Raw genomic sequence first — 16,267 nt, 5'->3', positions numbered from 1 at the left:
AGGGGACTGGACTAGAAGACCTCCAAGGTCCCTTCCAGCTCTATTCTAATTAATTGATTGATTGATTGATTGAAATGTTTAGGGGCATCATTTTGTTGGTAATCTAAGTACATGGATTTGTGCCCACTACAGCACAAGTTCTAGTCAGACTTCTGGAGGAGAGAAATCCATTTGCAAGATTTCTCAACTCTGGTAAGACTAAGACATATGGACTTCAACTCCGAGAATTCCTCAATCAGCATATGCTGGTTGGAGAATACTGGGAGTTGAAGACCACATGTCTTAAAGTTGCCAAGGCTGAGAAATCCTTAATTAATGTCTACAAGCATGAGTAGGCACTACCTTCTTTTTTTTCAAAATAGTAATAGCCCCAGTAATAGTAATCATGGTAGGATCAGAAAGGGCTTGAAACTTTGAATCATTCTGTCATCATTAAAGAAAACCTCTCCTTCATAATGGGAAGGAAGGAAGGAAGGAAGGAAGGAAGGAAGGAAGGAAGGAAGGAAGGAAGGAAGGAAGGAAGGAAAAGAAAGCAAGGGAAAAATCCAACTTTTCTTTTCTCCACACAAGTCTCAGACCTTCAAACTCCTAGCGGTCAATGATGAAATATTTGAAATGGTTTTAATTATTATATTCTCAAAATTGCATTTCACAGAAAATTACAGTGGAGTGAAGGATTATTCTTACCTTATCAGACTGAGTGTTCTCGTGTAGAATTCTAGCGTCTATGGCAGCAGCCAGCAAATTATTTGCTGCAGTAATGGCATGAATATCACCAGTTAAGTGAAGGTTGAACTATATAGGAATGAAATATGAAAAAGACATTCTTTTTGCACACTCCATTAAACTAGTGTCAGTTGATTCAACCCATCCAAACACTTTCACTTCTGGGATTAGTAGTTCAGATGAGCAGTTTGAAATATTATGGAATCATAACTGTCGTGATTGAAGTGATTTACTACGCTATAGATGGTCCCAGTTCTGTGTTCAATAACTTAGTTCTCATGACCTAAGCAGAAATTCATACAGGAAAGTTGAAAATATTACTTTTTTAATGTGGCAGGCTGTGGGTGATTTGCACAGATCCATTTAGAGATCATTTTGATTTATGATTTGGGTAAAGAGGAACAAAAATGACATTTGTTTTAAAATAACTGTATGAATCCACTTCAGACTCTATAAGAAATAAAAATCTGGGTGGCAAGTAAAGCTTTTCATGTGTTTCCTTAACTGAAAAGTTTAATTAATATCCCTGAGAAAATTAACCTAATGAATGAATGAGTCTGTTCATGTGTCTGTCTGTATATCATGTACCTATATAATTTATATAGCCACACACCTCACAGAACAAGTGAATCTTATAGGTTAAAACAATCAATAAGCACCCACAAATGTTATTACAATTATTAACAATTAAAACATCCACAACTACAAAAAAACAAGCTAAAATAAAAATTAGAAGAAGGGACATTGTCAATAGTGCAGCCATCTCACTAGCTCACCCACTACCTTGGGTCCCCAGGCCAAATCTTAAGTGACCTTCAGAAGCTCAAAGAGAGGAGGCCAACCTCACCTCAGTGGAGGAGAAGAGTCCACAATGTGGGCACCATTTCAAAGAAGGCTCGCTGTCTACAATCCACTAAAAGTAGCTTCCTAGAAAATGAAACCCATAACTTGCCCTCTCTACTAGATCTAGTGAGATGGGCAGATGAAATCAGGGAGAGGCAGTTCTCAAATAACCTGGTCCCATGCCATAAAGGCTTTAAAGATCAACACCAGCACCTTGAACTGGGTAATTGCTTGTGCCACTGCATTTTGTACCACCTGAATTTTCCAGATGCTGTTCAAAGGCAGCCCCATGTAGAGTACATTGCGGTAGCCTAACTGAGACATGACTAGGGCATGAGTGACTGAGAGTAGAGCCACGATCTAGGATCATGATGGCAAACCTATGGCACGAGTGCCAGAGGTGGCATGCACGCCCTCTCTGATGGCACACGAGCTGTTGCCCCAGTTCAGCTCCGACGCACATATATGTGCACCTCCCGCCAGCCACCTGGCCTTTGGGTCTCTGCCATAAATGCGTGGAGGGCGGGGGGTTGTGTGCAAGAGCGTGAGGGGCAAGGGGCATGTGTGCATATGCAGGAGGCATGTGTGTGTGAGTCATGCATGCATGTATGGGGGCTGCGTGTGTATGCACATGTGCATGTGGGGGGAACACATTGCATTTTGGGGCTTTTGGCATGTGTGTGAGCATTTGCGCTCGTGCGCTTTGGGCACGCGGTCCGGAAAGGGTTAGCTATCACTGATCTAGGATCATATGCAAACTGGTACACAAAATGAAATTTTCAGGATGGCCCTGGTATAAACAGAGGAAGGTTGATTTTTGGGGTGAAAGGCACTAGAAACTAGGCAGTCAATTCTTTCTAGGACTGCCTAGCTTAACCCTTGTTTTGGAAGTTTTTGTTGTGTCTGAATCTGGGATGTCCTGCAATGCTACCAAAGATGAAATGTGCACCCCACCTCAGGGAGCAAATTATCTTGGCCCAAGTCATTATTTAAAAATTAAAGTTGGGGTGCTATTTAAATTAATTTCACAGAAAAATCACTCCTTAATGCAGAGGACAATTAGGCCCTCTGCATTATTTAATTTTCCAAGGCAAAATATGTGTTTACCTCTTCCATGGGTATGACTTGAGCATATCCACCTCCTGCTGCTCCTCCTAACAATGAAGAGAACATGTTAGCAAACTGTGGACAATAGAGGTCATGATTTCCCCTCATTTCAAGTTGACATTCCCTCCTTACTCAGCTCAGGATTAATGATCAGGAAGTTAATTCAATTTCCTTATATCAGATTTGGATTGCCTATTGTCTCCAGCATCTTTTGGGTCTGTGAGAATACCTCAAAACGCCCTGGAACAGGGTAAATGCTTGGCGAATTTGGAAGGGTATGAAGTATTTCAGACATTTGAGGGTCAAAACTCAGGAGACTGCCAACACCTTTCCAGACTAACACATTGTATTAAAAAGCTATAGCTACAGCAATTTAAGGAATGAAACAAATTTATTCCTTTCAAATTGGGTTTCGTTTCATATGGGGAGGGGACTTTAAGAAATAAACAGGGTGTCTAAAACTTAAGGTGATGTAATGAGCTGTGAAAATAGCTTTGAGAGACAGGAATAAGAGTCATAGCCTAGAGAATAGTCTGATAATTTTTTTTTTAAATTCTGGGAGTTGAAGAACACAAGTCTTAAAGTTGCCAAGTTTGGGGATTCCTGTGTTAAAAAGTCCACAACTTTTGGCTCTATCAACTCTATTAATATGATGTCACCAGCCAACCAGCCAAACATAATGTTACCAGCCAACCCTCCTGTGATTTTCAAAGGGAAATTACTGCCAGCTCTTGTAGGAGGAAGTAATGCTTACCTTTAACACCAAAAGTAGGTCCTTGAGAAGGCTGTCTCAGGCAGGCAAAGGAATTTATTTTAAGATGGGCTGTCAGTGCTTGGACTAAGCCAATTGTCACAGTGCTCTTCCCTTCTCCAAGAGGTGTCGGCGTAATCCTAACAATATAAGACAATAAATAGAATTCTGCTGGTCCTAGCCTAAATAAGGATATTTCAATCAAACAATGATATTTTACCATTCTTATGTAAAATTAATCCAGGCACAAACATATGACAATCATAGAATAAAACAGAAAGAATACAATCTAGGATGATACATAAATTAGACAACAATTACGTCTGATAATTAGGGGACACGGTGGCTCAGTGGCTAAGATGCTGAGCTTGTCAATCAGAAGATTGGCATTTCGGCGGTTCGAATCCCTAGCGCCACGTAACAGAGTGAGCTCCCATTACTTGTCTCAGCTTCTGCCAACCTAGCAGTTCGAAAGCATGTAAAAAAATGCAAGTAGAAAAAATAGGAACCAATTTGGTGGGAAAGTAACAGCGTTCCATGTGCCTTCGCCGTTTAGTCATGCCTGCCACATGACCACGGAGATGTCTTCGGACAGTGCTGGCTCTTCGGCTTTGAAACGGAGATGAGCACCACCCCCTAGAGTTGGGAACGACTAGCACATATGTGCGAGGGGAACCTTTACCTTTACTTCTGATAATTAATCATATTAGACCTTTAAAGAGTCGTAGTAAAGTTGTGAACAATAGGAATACACCTATGCATCTATAGCTCCTACTCAAATTATTATTTTATATTATAAATTATTATTTTAGCAAAAATAGTGAATCACAACATCGGTAAGATAGGATATGCACTACACTTCATATAGGATTGACCTTTATCATCATTCTGATATCATCGAAAAATCTGCTCTAAATAATAAAATTGAACTAAAGTTTAAAATCCTAAGATCCTGGGGGATGCAGTGATTTTGAAATGTAAGGCTGGCAGAAAAAAAACTTCCATACAATGAAATCTCTTTGAGCTGGATGGCATTTCTTGATAATAAAAGATTAGAAACTTGGATGACTGAGGACATATGGGAAAACAGCTTAATAATCTTCTTGAGTATGAACAGTGAAGGTATGAGGGTTAGAGATTTTCTTCTTTAATCAATTTCCCCTTTTTAAACATAGTTGATATGGTACAAAAATAATAAAATTTGTGTTAAAAGTATTACCAGTTGAGAGATATTATGTGCAATCAAAATTCACTGGCAGCTTAGAATTGGCTTGAGGTATATTAATGTTGTGCCTACTGTCCTAGGAGTTTCTGAAGTGATGGTCACTAGCTTCATAATGGCAGGTGCTATTAGGTGATTGAAGCTCTGCCTCCCTTTAACATATGAATATGTCATAAAGAGTAAAAATATGTTATAAACCTACATAGACAGAAATGAAAAGGTAAACTAAAAGGTAAACTAAATTTCATCCAGTTCTTCCAACCAATTAGTAATGTGGGCAATAATGAGAAGGGGGCAAATGGCAATATATGCATTGTGATGTGACTGCACACATTATGTTGTTGTTTTAAACATGGCATCATTGCTAAATATGACATTTCTGAAATTATATCACAGTGGGTTGTTGTCAAGTTATAATCGTGGCCTATTATGAAACCAACAATTAGTATATTCCTTTTGAAATAAAAGTGCCAGACTCAATTTGGTTTGGATTAGTGGACATCAATTTAATATACAGCATATCATAACTGACTATAAATATTCAGTTCCCCTCCGCAAATTTCTTGTGTTAAACACAATTTACATCTTTTGTGAGTTCAGTGCATTCAAAGAGATATACAAATATTCAGATTCAAGCTGAGAGTTCGCCTGGTGCGCCAGTTGCAACCCTACCTGAACCGGGAGGCTCTCACAACAGTCACTCGCGCCCTTGTGACCTCTAGGCTGGAATACTGCAACGTGCTCTACATGGGGCTGCCCTTGAAGAGCATCCGGCGACTTCAGCTAGTCCAGAATGCGGCCGCGCGAGCGATTGTGGGTGCACCTCGGTTCGCCCACATAACACCTATCCTCCGCGAGCTGCGCTGGCTACCTGTTGATCTCCGGGTGCGCTTCAAGGTGCTACTTACCACCCATAAAGCCCTCCATGGTAGTGGATCTGGGTACTTGAGAGACCGCCTCCTGCCAATTACCTCCTCGCGACCTATTAGGATCACACAGATTAGGCCTCCTCCGAGTTCCATCTGCCAGTCAGTGCCGACTGGCAACCACGCGGAGGAGAGCCTTTTCAGTAGTAGCTCCGACCCTTTGGAACGATCTCCCCATGGAGATTCGTACCCTCACCACCCTCCAGACCTTCCGCACAGCTCTCAAGATCTGGCTATCCCGTCAGGCCTGGGGTTAAAGACTGTAATCCGTCCCCACCCGAATGATGAATGTTGTTTCTATTTTTAATTATGTATTGTTTTTATATGTCATTGTTTGTACTCCCTTTCCCCATAAGTTGTAAGCCGCCCTGAGTCTCCTTAGGGAAAAGGGCGGCCTATAAATAAACTTTTCACAATTCACAATTCACTACCACAATAAAGCAAATATCATAGTAAAATGAGTCACACAAATGTTTTGCTTTCCCAGTGTACATAAAAGCTATGTTTATACAGTATAATGTAGCTTACTGTGTAATAATATTAGCTAAAAAAAACCAATATATATACCTTAATTAAAAAAATATTTTATTGCTAAAAAATGCTAATCATCACCTGACCTCCAGTGAATAATAATCTTTTTGCTGGTGAAAGCAAGCACAATAAAGCAAAGTGCAACAACACAAGGGTACGCCTGTAGGCTTCTCTTTTTTTCAAAGGCAATGTATAAATAGCCACCTATCTACGATTTTATAAACATATAACAGGAAATTTAAGGCTGAGTCTGAACCTTTTAAAAAAATTGGAGGAAATAAAGATAAAGGTTTCCCTCAAACATCTTTGCTAGTCGTTTCTGACTCTAGGGGGCAGTGCTCATTTCTGTTTCAAAGCTGAAGAGCTAGCACTGTCCAAAGATGTCTCTGTGGTCATGTGGCTGGCATGACTAAATGCCGAAGGCGCACAGAACGCTGTTACCTTCCCACCAAAGGTGGTTCCTATTTTTCTACTTGCATTTTTTTACGTGCTTTCAAACTGCTAGGGTGGCAGAAACTGGGACAAGTAACGGGAACTCACTCTATTACGGGGCGCTAGGGATTTGAACTGCCAAACTTTCTGATCGACAAGTTCAGTGTCTTAGCCACTGAACCACCATGTTTCTTTGGAGAAAATATAAGATTTTAAAAAGTACTAATGATGCAGAGTGTAAAGTGATAAAAATGACTGTATGACTAAGAGTATTTTGGTGAACCAAAATTGCAGGGGATATATGTGGGGAAAAAAAGTGTTTTTCTATCTGACAAAGCACTTATGGAAATTAGCAGTGCTTATTTAACAGAATTAGACCTTCCTTCTCTAGGATGCCATTGCTCAGATATGTTAAAGATCCGGTTCCATAATTCCCATGTAAAGAGGAACTGTTTCTATTTAGCTGTAAAAACACTAACTACCATAAATTTGCACTGCAATCAGTGCATTTCTGCAGAGAGATTTCAAAACTACCCAAGCTATTCATCTGGGGCATTTCTTTTATCAGCCAGAGAAATTCAAGTTAAAAACCAAACAAAACTAAATTACATTTTCATTCACATCATTCCCACTCCATTTCTAAACAGAAAATGCTTGCCAAGATATGCTACATTTAACTGTTTAAATCTGTGGTACTTTATTAAATGCAGTGAAATAAGTAGTTTATTTAAGGTATGTGACATTGCGGATTACATTTTCATTCCCAGGGATATACAAGCATTCAGGCAGAAGTGAGCCAAAAGCGGTAACTCCTATTTCATGACCTCCTAAAGGCTCAAGCTAGAAATCCACTTCTAATTAGAAACATATTTTCCTTAACTGCAGAAACTTTGCAAAAGGTCCAGCTGTCCGTGGTAGGCTACATTTGCTTTGGGTGAAAGATGCAATCAGAAATATGTTTTTAATTTATCTTTTAAAAGAACTGAATATTTTGTCTATTGTTATTTTTTTTAAAAACCCTATATAACAATTTTGTGAGCTCAGAAAAATCAATGTTTCACAATAGGGCCAAGGGAACCAAGTTACAGGAGCCTAGAAGGAGATTGTTTTCAGTTCCTATCTCTCAGCACAGCTTATCTATCTGACGATCTCTTCATGTTGGAAAGGGAACTTTCTGTAAATGTAACATTTTATATTTGCATTCTGAACCAAAGACAACAGTTTAAAGAGAACATGAAAGAAAAAAGAAGCATACAGGTAGACCTCACTTAACGACTGATCCCTTAGTGGCTGTTTGAAGTTATGAGGGCCTCCTAAAAAGGTACTTATAATCTAATTTTGAACTTCTAATCTAGCTGTTCCCTACAATCATATGATTGCACTCTGGATTCTTGCCAACCAGATCACTTTTACAGCTGTTTGCAGTGTACCTCAGCCATTAATTTCAATTTTTGATGTTTTTTCTGGTTTCCAGCATTTACTTTGTTTCTAGCAAAAAAAAAAAAAAAAAAAAGCCATTGCATAAAATGGATTCACTTAATGATCGCTGTGTTTAATTTACGACCACTGCATTCACCTAACGACTGCCACAAAAAAGGTTACAAAATCAAGCATGGTCACTTAATGGCTTCAATGACTTATGACTATAATTATGATTGATTGGTGATAAAGAACTAGATATGAATTTTGGAATATTCTGCAATATTCTAAAATGAAAATGTGCACACTTTGGTGCCATCTACCGTTTATCTGGGTTTATGCAGACCTGGTCAGGTAGCCTATCACATCCGAAAAATCCTAAGTTTGACATGCCAAATTTTTGACAGCTTTCTTATTTGCTAAAGGGAGCAATCATGGAATAAGTAGCACTTACTAGAAAATTAAATATAGAATGTATGGAAAAATTAAGCATATGAATATACTTATTGAATTTATGTGATACTTATCTGGAGACAAACACACACAGGTACAGTACAGTACAGGCACAGTAGCTCATTGCAAGATAGAATATATACCTACATACCACATACATACATACATACCAAATAAATAATAATAAATATAAATATAAAGCGTTGTAACAATGGGCTTTAATAATTACAGCAATGAGACAGGACAGGAGGGTGTATAGTTGAAAACAAAGGAGAACAACAAAAGATGCAACTCTGGTATGGAGTCCGAATTCTCAAAGCAGAGCTATTTAGCATGTGTTGCTAATTACCTGGGTGACTGGAACCAAAATAAGCTCTAAGTTAATAAATACTGCAAAGAATCTATTGATAACTGGAGACATTTAAACTGAATGTAAACATCCATTAATGTAAGTTCTTTATTTCTTACATTATATTGTATGGTTTGACTTGTAAAAGAGACAAATTAGGTCTTCACGGCATGACCCAAGCTCCTGCTTTGGGAGAGCTGATAAGAGCAATCACAGTAATCCGTAATTACTGTTGTCTCAGGGAGAGGTAACTAACTATCCAGAATTGCTCCTCAGAGAACTTGCAGTTAACTTATAAGTAGCGAATTTAACATGTGCTTTAAAGACCAAGCATTGCATGGTGGACTATTGCCAGGGAGACTCGGGTTATAATCTATCTTCATTTACCTAAATTCAGTGGTTGATTTTAGGCCAGTACCTCACAGGGGTATTGTTGTGAGGAAAAATGGAAAGTGGAGCTCCACTGTATGTTTGCCTTCTTAAGCTACTAAACAAAAGGCAGACACACAAATAAGTAATAAATATGAATGGTGGCAAACATTCCTATCAATGAATGAAAGAAATGCAAGGGTGCTCAGGATAATTCACATACATTAATAATGCATGTGAAGAGAAAAGAAAAAAGTTTTAAATGTTGCAGACGGAACCATCTAAATGAAAATACAAGCTACATTTTGTTATCTAAGCAAAAGTAAGGGGAATACATTTACTATTTCTTACCCAGCAACCAGTACATATTTTCCATCTGGCTGATCTTTCAACCTTTCCAGCAGAGAAAGACGTACTTTGGCTTTGGTTTGGCCATAGATTTCAATTTCTTCTGTGAGCAATCCTATCTCTTTGGCAAGAATATGGATATGTTTTGGAGCCTGTCCCCTGGAAATTTCAATATCACTGCAAAAGCAAACAAATCAAAAATAGGTATGTATACATAGGTGGATGTACAATTGGCCATAAAGAACGTACATTTACACCTAGATCTTTCAAATCATCTTCTACCTTCAGTTTACCTTGGTGGAAATGATTTTGGGGGAAGTTCTTTGTGCTCCAGGAATGTTGAAGAAACAATATATTGAGTTGCTAAAGAACTCTTTGTCCTGTGGCTGAACTGAATTCTAAAGCTGCTTACATAGGTTTGTCATTTGCTTCTCTCTTGATTATCACTGCTGGTTAATCAAGATGGAAAGTTTTCAGTGGACTTTCTTTACACGTAAGTTTGGTTTCTCTGAGACATTTAGAAAAATATCTAATGCAACCTCCTGCCTAGTGCAGGGATCTACTACTATAACCACGCCGACAGAAGACCACCCAACCACACATTAAAAGCCAAGCCAAAGTGACCAAGGCAGTTTCTTTGATTACTAGACAGATTTTATCATTAAGAAAATCTTCCTGATGTCCAACCAAAAAACACTTCCCTGAAGTTTAACATTAATTTTTCCTTATCTTTTCTTTTGGAATCATGGATCAAATTTGCTCTATCTTTTACTGACAGCCTTTAAATACTTGAAGGAAACTTGTCTCCCTGAAATGTTCTTTTCTTCAAGCTAAACGTAGTCAATATTCCCAACCAGCCTTCCTAGCGCAAATATTGATTTTGGGACTGCAAATAAATTTTAACAAATAGGCAAATTTGCAAATAAGAAGAATCAACTTTGTGCTGTGTATTGTACATCTGGTCACCAGTGTTGTGCACACACAAACACATTTTGGATTCATGTTTCAAAATTGGTATGCTTTCCATTTTTGATAATACAATTATTACATCAGAAGCAATTTCAAGACTTCTATAATCATCTGGAAATGAATGTACTTATAGGAAGCTGTTATGCTACAGAAAATGGTGTTTTTTTAAAAAAAAGAGAGAATGTAGTTATTTCCAAGAGTACTAGGTTTCTGTATTAAGAAAACAAAACTAAGCCAACTATCTGAAGAAATTCTCAACATTCCCATTTGACATTTCCCACTAAGAAAAATTATATTAGATTCCCTCCAGCCTGGTTCATATCAATTCCGCTAGAGAATAATAAATACTTTATGTTCATGTGATACAATCATACATACATAATTGCTTAAAGAAGAAAGTTTCCTCTATGTTTAAGCAAAGCACATATTGATTGTACCCTTCTGTCTCCTTTTATTATACTTGCCAAAGTGCTATGTGTGAAATGGGCTCCTCTATTCATATTCCTTCTTGCATTAGTCTAACCTAAAATGCATAATTTTAATTTGCAACTTTCTCACTGTACTTTCTTGTTCTGAGGAAGAGTGTAGATCAATGCAACATGAGCCCACAATCACACGAAGATAGGGAGCTGTCTTCACCTAATCAGACTATTGGCCCATGTCATGTGACTGACACTGGCAGCACGTTTCTAAGATTTCAGGCAGGAATTCTAAAGACTGAAGTTGGGAACTATTGCATGTAGACCATATACTCTTTTCCTGAGCTTCCTCCGTCCAACTATGAAGGTCCTGAACCACAGCCTGAAACTTGAGACAAAAAGAACTATGTATGTATGTAAATTATCACAAATATGCAGTTCTCATGCATAAAAGCAAAATCTCCCTCAAGTTCAGCTTGACTCCTGATGACTTCATGAAATGACCCTATAATTTTCTTTGCAACAATATGGAAGTGGTTTGCTATTGAGCTCTTCTTCTAATTTTCCAATCTAATCTGTAGTCCTGGGAATTCCTAGTGATTCCAATTAAAATAATAACCAGGCTCAATCCTGCAGCTTTTTAAAGATCACTCAGGGTTGGATAGGTGCTGGTTAGTCCACATTTATAAAAAGAATACAATTTTGCCAGATTAAAAACTGAAGGCAACTACTAATGACTTGACTAATGCCATCTTGTCTGCCTTAGGGTTTTGTTTCAGCAGAGAGAAATTAGAATAAATTGAACAAGACAAGCACATTATACTCACAATTTAGCAAATGTTTTGCTTTAATACATAGAGCCTTGCTGGGAAATAATTTGCTATGCGGTTCCTACCTGGGAACAGGTGAAACGGGCTGTAGATTCAAGCAACTGAGATTCCATTCCTTAGACTGCTGGGCTGCTATTATCTGTAGCTCACTGAGTTTTACCAAGTTCTTTCAAGAAGAAAAGAGATAAAAATACTTTGCTTTAGTACAATTGCAACATATAGTTTCAATCTCACTTTTTGAGATACATACTTCCAGATACTATTTTTTTCTTCACAACTGGAGGATATGAAAGATATTTTATTGGGGAGGAAGCCTAAGCAAGAAGGACTCACTTGTACCCTCCAAGTCTGTTCCATTTGCCTGCTGACTTTTATAATCCCTTTGAAATTTGAGGCACTTTGCCATGTTTTCAATTTACATATCTTTTTTTCTACCATGTTATTACTATTCCTCAGTGCACAGTGTTAAGACTCAGCACAAAAAAGGCATCTTAATACCATTGTAAGGCTGGTATTGAATCTGGGGAGGAAATGCAAAAAGAATCTTGTAAAAAAATGCACATAAGCAGAAATTATCACTGGTACCCAGACAAATTCAGACCATAAGTATTTTATTAGTATTTTTAATCCTAACCTGGGTTTGGATATCTTTCTTTCCTTATCCTTTACCTTCCATGCTGGTTGAATGCTTGAACCGTGAACCTGCCTTTTGTTTTGTTCCTGTTATGTAAAGAGTCACCACGGAACTTACTAACCTGCATGCATATTGCCAATGCCAGATGTTCTACAGCCTCACCTAGATTGCAATCATTGCCTCTTGTTGGATGTCCACGAAAAGCATTCTGTCCTGAAAATGAAAAACAATTGCACCCATGAATCCAGCAGCCTCTTCTTGTAGGAAGATCTTTGGGAAAAAGCTGCAAGAAGATAATTGACACTATTAGCTAAATTACTGCTGAACAAAGGTGCCATATGCATTATAGAAAGCATAGAAACACATCAACATGCAAATAAATAGATACAATACAAATAGACAAAAGTGGGGTGAAATACTGTATAGAGTGAATATATAATTATTGGAACTTCTCTTACATTAACTTGGCGGAGAAGTTTTTTTCAGCCACTTAACAGTAACAATAAATCGTTAGGTGCTGACAAACTCACATAAAGATTTGCATGATTTAACCTTGCAGAGATAATTGGAAAGAATCAAGAGAAGCTTGTAGGCTTAGAAGCAAATTCTGCCTTCTGTCAGCACTTCAGAACTTCACCTCCCCAGTATAGGTAGCCCTCACTTAACAACTGATTGCTTAGCAACCGTTCAAAGTTATGATGAAAACCCCCCACCCCTAAAAAAAAAGGCTACTTATGACCCAGTTCTGTAGTTTTGATAACTGCACACATCTCCACAGTCACATGACTGCACCCTGGGTGCTTGGCAACTGGTTCAACTGGTTGAAGGGCTCCCTGATCATGTGACTGCAATTTATAATGCTTTTTTGCTGGTTTCTAATCTTTTCTGTCAGTTTCCAGTAATAATGTCCATACTTGCATCTATTGATAATTATGGCGTTTGCTTAACAGTCGCCACATAAAAATCATAAAATCAGGTTTGGTCATGTGGGTGCCTCAGCTTATGGCCATCATGACTTACAACAGAAATTCCAACCCTCGAGTCAATCTGTACTATCTGGATCTGCTTCTCCTCCTACTGAAAGCAGCAATCAAAACAGAAATGGTACAACTGTTACTAACATGCTCTGAAGGATTGCATTGACATATTGTGTGACACACGTTTTCTGAACGCTTTGCACAGCTGCGCTAAATACCATTCCTGTAACATGAGTACTTTCTGTGCTTTTACAATTTCTCCCTCCTGCCACCTTAACAGTTACAATTAAACTGGAAGTTTTTAGAGGGTCTCTGAAGGAAAATCAATCCTCTCGTCCATGGGCCCCATCCAAATTCTCATCACTACCAGCAAGACTTTTACTTGGAATAGTTTTGGATAAAGGAATTATTTCCAGTGTTGTCATGAAATAATTTAAAATATGTCATAGCACAGATATATTTTCCTTTCTTTTTGCCATGTATTAATTCAATAACTGATCACTATCTAGTTTATCTGCAAAATACATAGATGATACATAGACCTATTTGCTTGCCACGCTTATGGAATATATATGTATATGTATGTATACATATATATGTATTGGAACTGCTTTGTAACTGTAATGAAGTCAGCTAGTCATCTTTCAGGTACATCCGTATTGTGACCGAGGAAAATATAAAATATCAATCATCATTCAGTTCACCTTTGCCTAATATAAAATCTACTATCTGCAAAGACCAATTCAGTCACATGTAACAGGAATGAAATGTGTGTAACAAGGCCAAGCTTCATTCCCTGTTTATCCAGGCATACATGACTAAACTGCTGGGGGAAAAACTTGTATCTCTCAGCTTGCAAACTGCCTCATGGGGCTGATGTAAATGGAAACTATTTTGTATATATAAGTACTGTTAAAATACAAAAAACGGCCAGATAAATCATTTTGCGCATTTTTATTCTTATTTATTTTGCTTGTACTACAAGAAGTAAAGGAATGTGTAAGATACAGGTACTCCTTGACTTACAACCACAATCAAGCCCAACATTTCTGTTACTAAGTGAGACAGTTGTTAAGGGAGTTTTGCCCCATTTGACGACCTTTCTCTCCACAGTTTTTAAGTGAATCACTGCATTTGTTAAGATAGTAACAGGGTTGTTAAATGAATCTGCTTTACCCATTGATTTTGCTTGTCAGAAGGTCATGAAAAGGATACAAAAACTCACTTAATAATTGTCTCGCTTAGCAACAGAAATTTTGGGCTCAATTGTTATAAGTCGAAGATTATCTGTATCTTATGACCCTGGGACACTGCACTGGGACACTGCAACCATCCAAAATATGAATCAGTTGCCAAAGCATCTGAATTTTGATCACATCATTATGGAGATGTGGCAATGATTGCAAGTGTGAAAAATGATCATGTCACTTTTTTCAGTACCACTGTAACTTCACTAAGCAAACTGTTGTAAGTTGACGACTAGCTATATGTAGAATGGATCAGAGTCCTGCTTTTCCTGTTTTGTCCTACTGATAATTCCTTTTAATTATGCCATAATTACCATATTTTTCAGAGTATAAGATGCACCCTTTTCCCTCAAAAAAAGAGGCTGAAAATCTGGGTGCGTCTTATACACTGAATACAGCATTTTTGGCCTCCTGAAACCGCACCCCCTTTGCAAAAATGGCTGTGCATAGCCTTTAAGAGGCTTTCAGAGTGCTCCTGGGGGCTGGGGAGGATAAAAATGAGCGAAAAACAAGCCATTCCCCCCCGCCCCGTTCCTAGGAACACTCTACAAGCTTCCTAAGGGGTACACATGCCCCCCTTTTTTGACAAAAAACAGGCCCATTTTCGCGAAAAAGGGCCATTTTTGAGAAGTCTGCAGAGTGCAAAAACCTTTTTTTAACATTTGCCTCTTCAAAATCTTGGTGCATCTTATACTCCAACAAATACAGTAAGCACAATGGATCATATAATATCATTTCATCATATAATATAGTATATCCAATGAGGTGCCTGGAAATCCTCTTTGTTCCGTCTCTGGATCTTCAAGCTGTATATATAATTATGAAAATAAAATATCCATATACATTTTTTTTAAAATGGTGAAAAGACATAAATGCAAGTATATAGCTTTTTCCTGTCTCCCTCCATAAGCCAGGAATCTGCAAGAAGAAACATACTTATCTGTTTCACTTCACTTCTGACCACCATCCCATTGATCCATCTTCCCAGGCCTCTTCAAGTTTGGAAATATGAAGTTGCGACTCAGTGAAACTTGTTGCCATGAAATTTAATTGAAAACTGGCAAACTTAATATTGAAAAAAACTCGACACAACTTCATATTTAGAAGAAAGCAGAAAGATGTCTGCTTGAGTATCCTTGCATGCTCCAAGCATCTCTTTTAAACCTTTGAATTCAAAACCCTGCACAACCATAGAAACCCCTAGCTTCATCTGATTTTTTAAAAAATACTGTATAACTTGCAATGCAACTTTAATATCACTAGATCGCAATTTGTTTAAGTTTTGATAAAGCCATAAAGGAGTCATGAAGAAGATTATAATTTGAACCCTAAACACTCAAGAAAGGGGTGGGGAATAAAACAGCTTTCATTGTGTTCACACTTCGTTCTTCAAGATCGGTCTTGAAACGTCAATTTAGATTAGAAGTGGAGAATGTTTTGCTGGAAGTGAAAACTCTGTCTACCCTAGCCATAAATCGATGACTGTCACAATGAAATCCTGCTAGGATCTCAGCCAAAACAATAAGAAACAAGAGAGGCCAAATGTGATTCTTTTCTCCTCTTTACTTAAACTTCTGTGCTTCTTCAGATTGTTTGATTTGGCTTCATATAACTGTTTTTATTGGAGCAGAGATAATATGTAGTTGAGTTTCAGAATTTGCCCTGATTGGAAATTGGAGCAGCTGATTTGATGCCAGGAGTAACAGAGTGGAGCA

The 16,267-nt window shown here is 38.0% G+C and overlaps 1 protein-coding gene across 3 annotated transcripts in view; it reads right to left on the bottom strand.

The window, feature by feature from the left end:
- MTHFD1L (methylenetetrahydrofolate dehydrogenase (NADP+ dependent) 1 like) overlaps positions 1–16,267 on the bottom strand; it is a 144,266-nt gene that overhangs the window by 101,785 nt on the left and 26,214 nt on the right. For 2 of the 3 annotated variants that reach the window (XM_032216815.1, XM_032216817.1), the window contains 6 exons: positions 12,450–12,541; positions 11,760–11,860; positions 9,480–9,653; positions 3,431–3,567; positions 2,677–2,723; positions 688–795 (listed from right to left, as the gene is read on the bottom strand). In XM_032216815.1, the coding sequence (XP_032072706.1) occupies positions 688–795; positions 2,677–2,723; positions 3,431–3,567; positions 9,480–9,653; positions 11,760–11,860; positions 12,450–12,541 (659 nt within the window). Of the gene's footprint in view, positions 1–687; positions 796–2,676; positions 2,724–3,430; positions 3,568–9,479; positions 9,654–11,759; positions 11,861–12,449; positions 12,542–16,267 lie in introns of those variants that run through there. The other variant, XM_032216818.1, reaches the window with a different exon arrangement.

The sequence above is a fragment of the Thamnophis elegans genome, chromosome 4, assembly GCF_009769535.1.
Source record: "Thamnophis elegans isolate rThaEle1 chromosome 4, rThaEle1.pri, whole genome shotgun sequence".
NCBI classification, from domain to species: domain Eukaryota; kingdom Metazoa; phylum Chordata; class Lepidosauria; order Squamata; family Colubridae; genus Thamnophis; species Thamnophis elegans.
The sequence above is the reverse complement of the archived record's forward strand: the minus strand, read 5'-3'. Positions and strand labels throughout refer to the sequence as shown.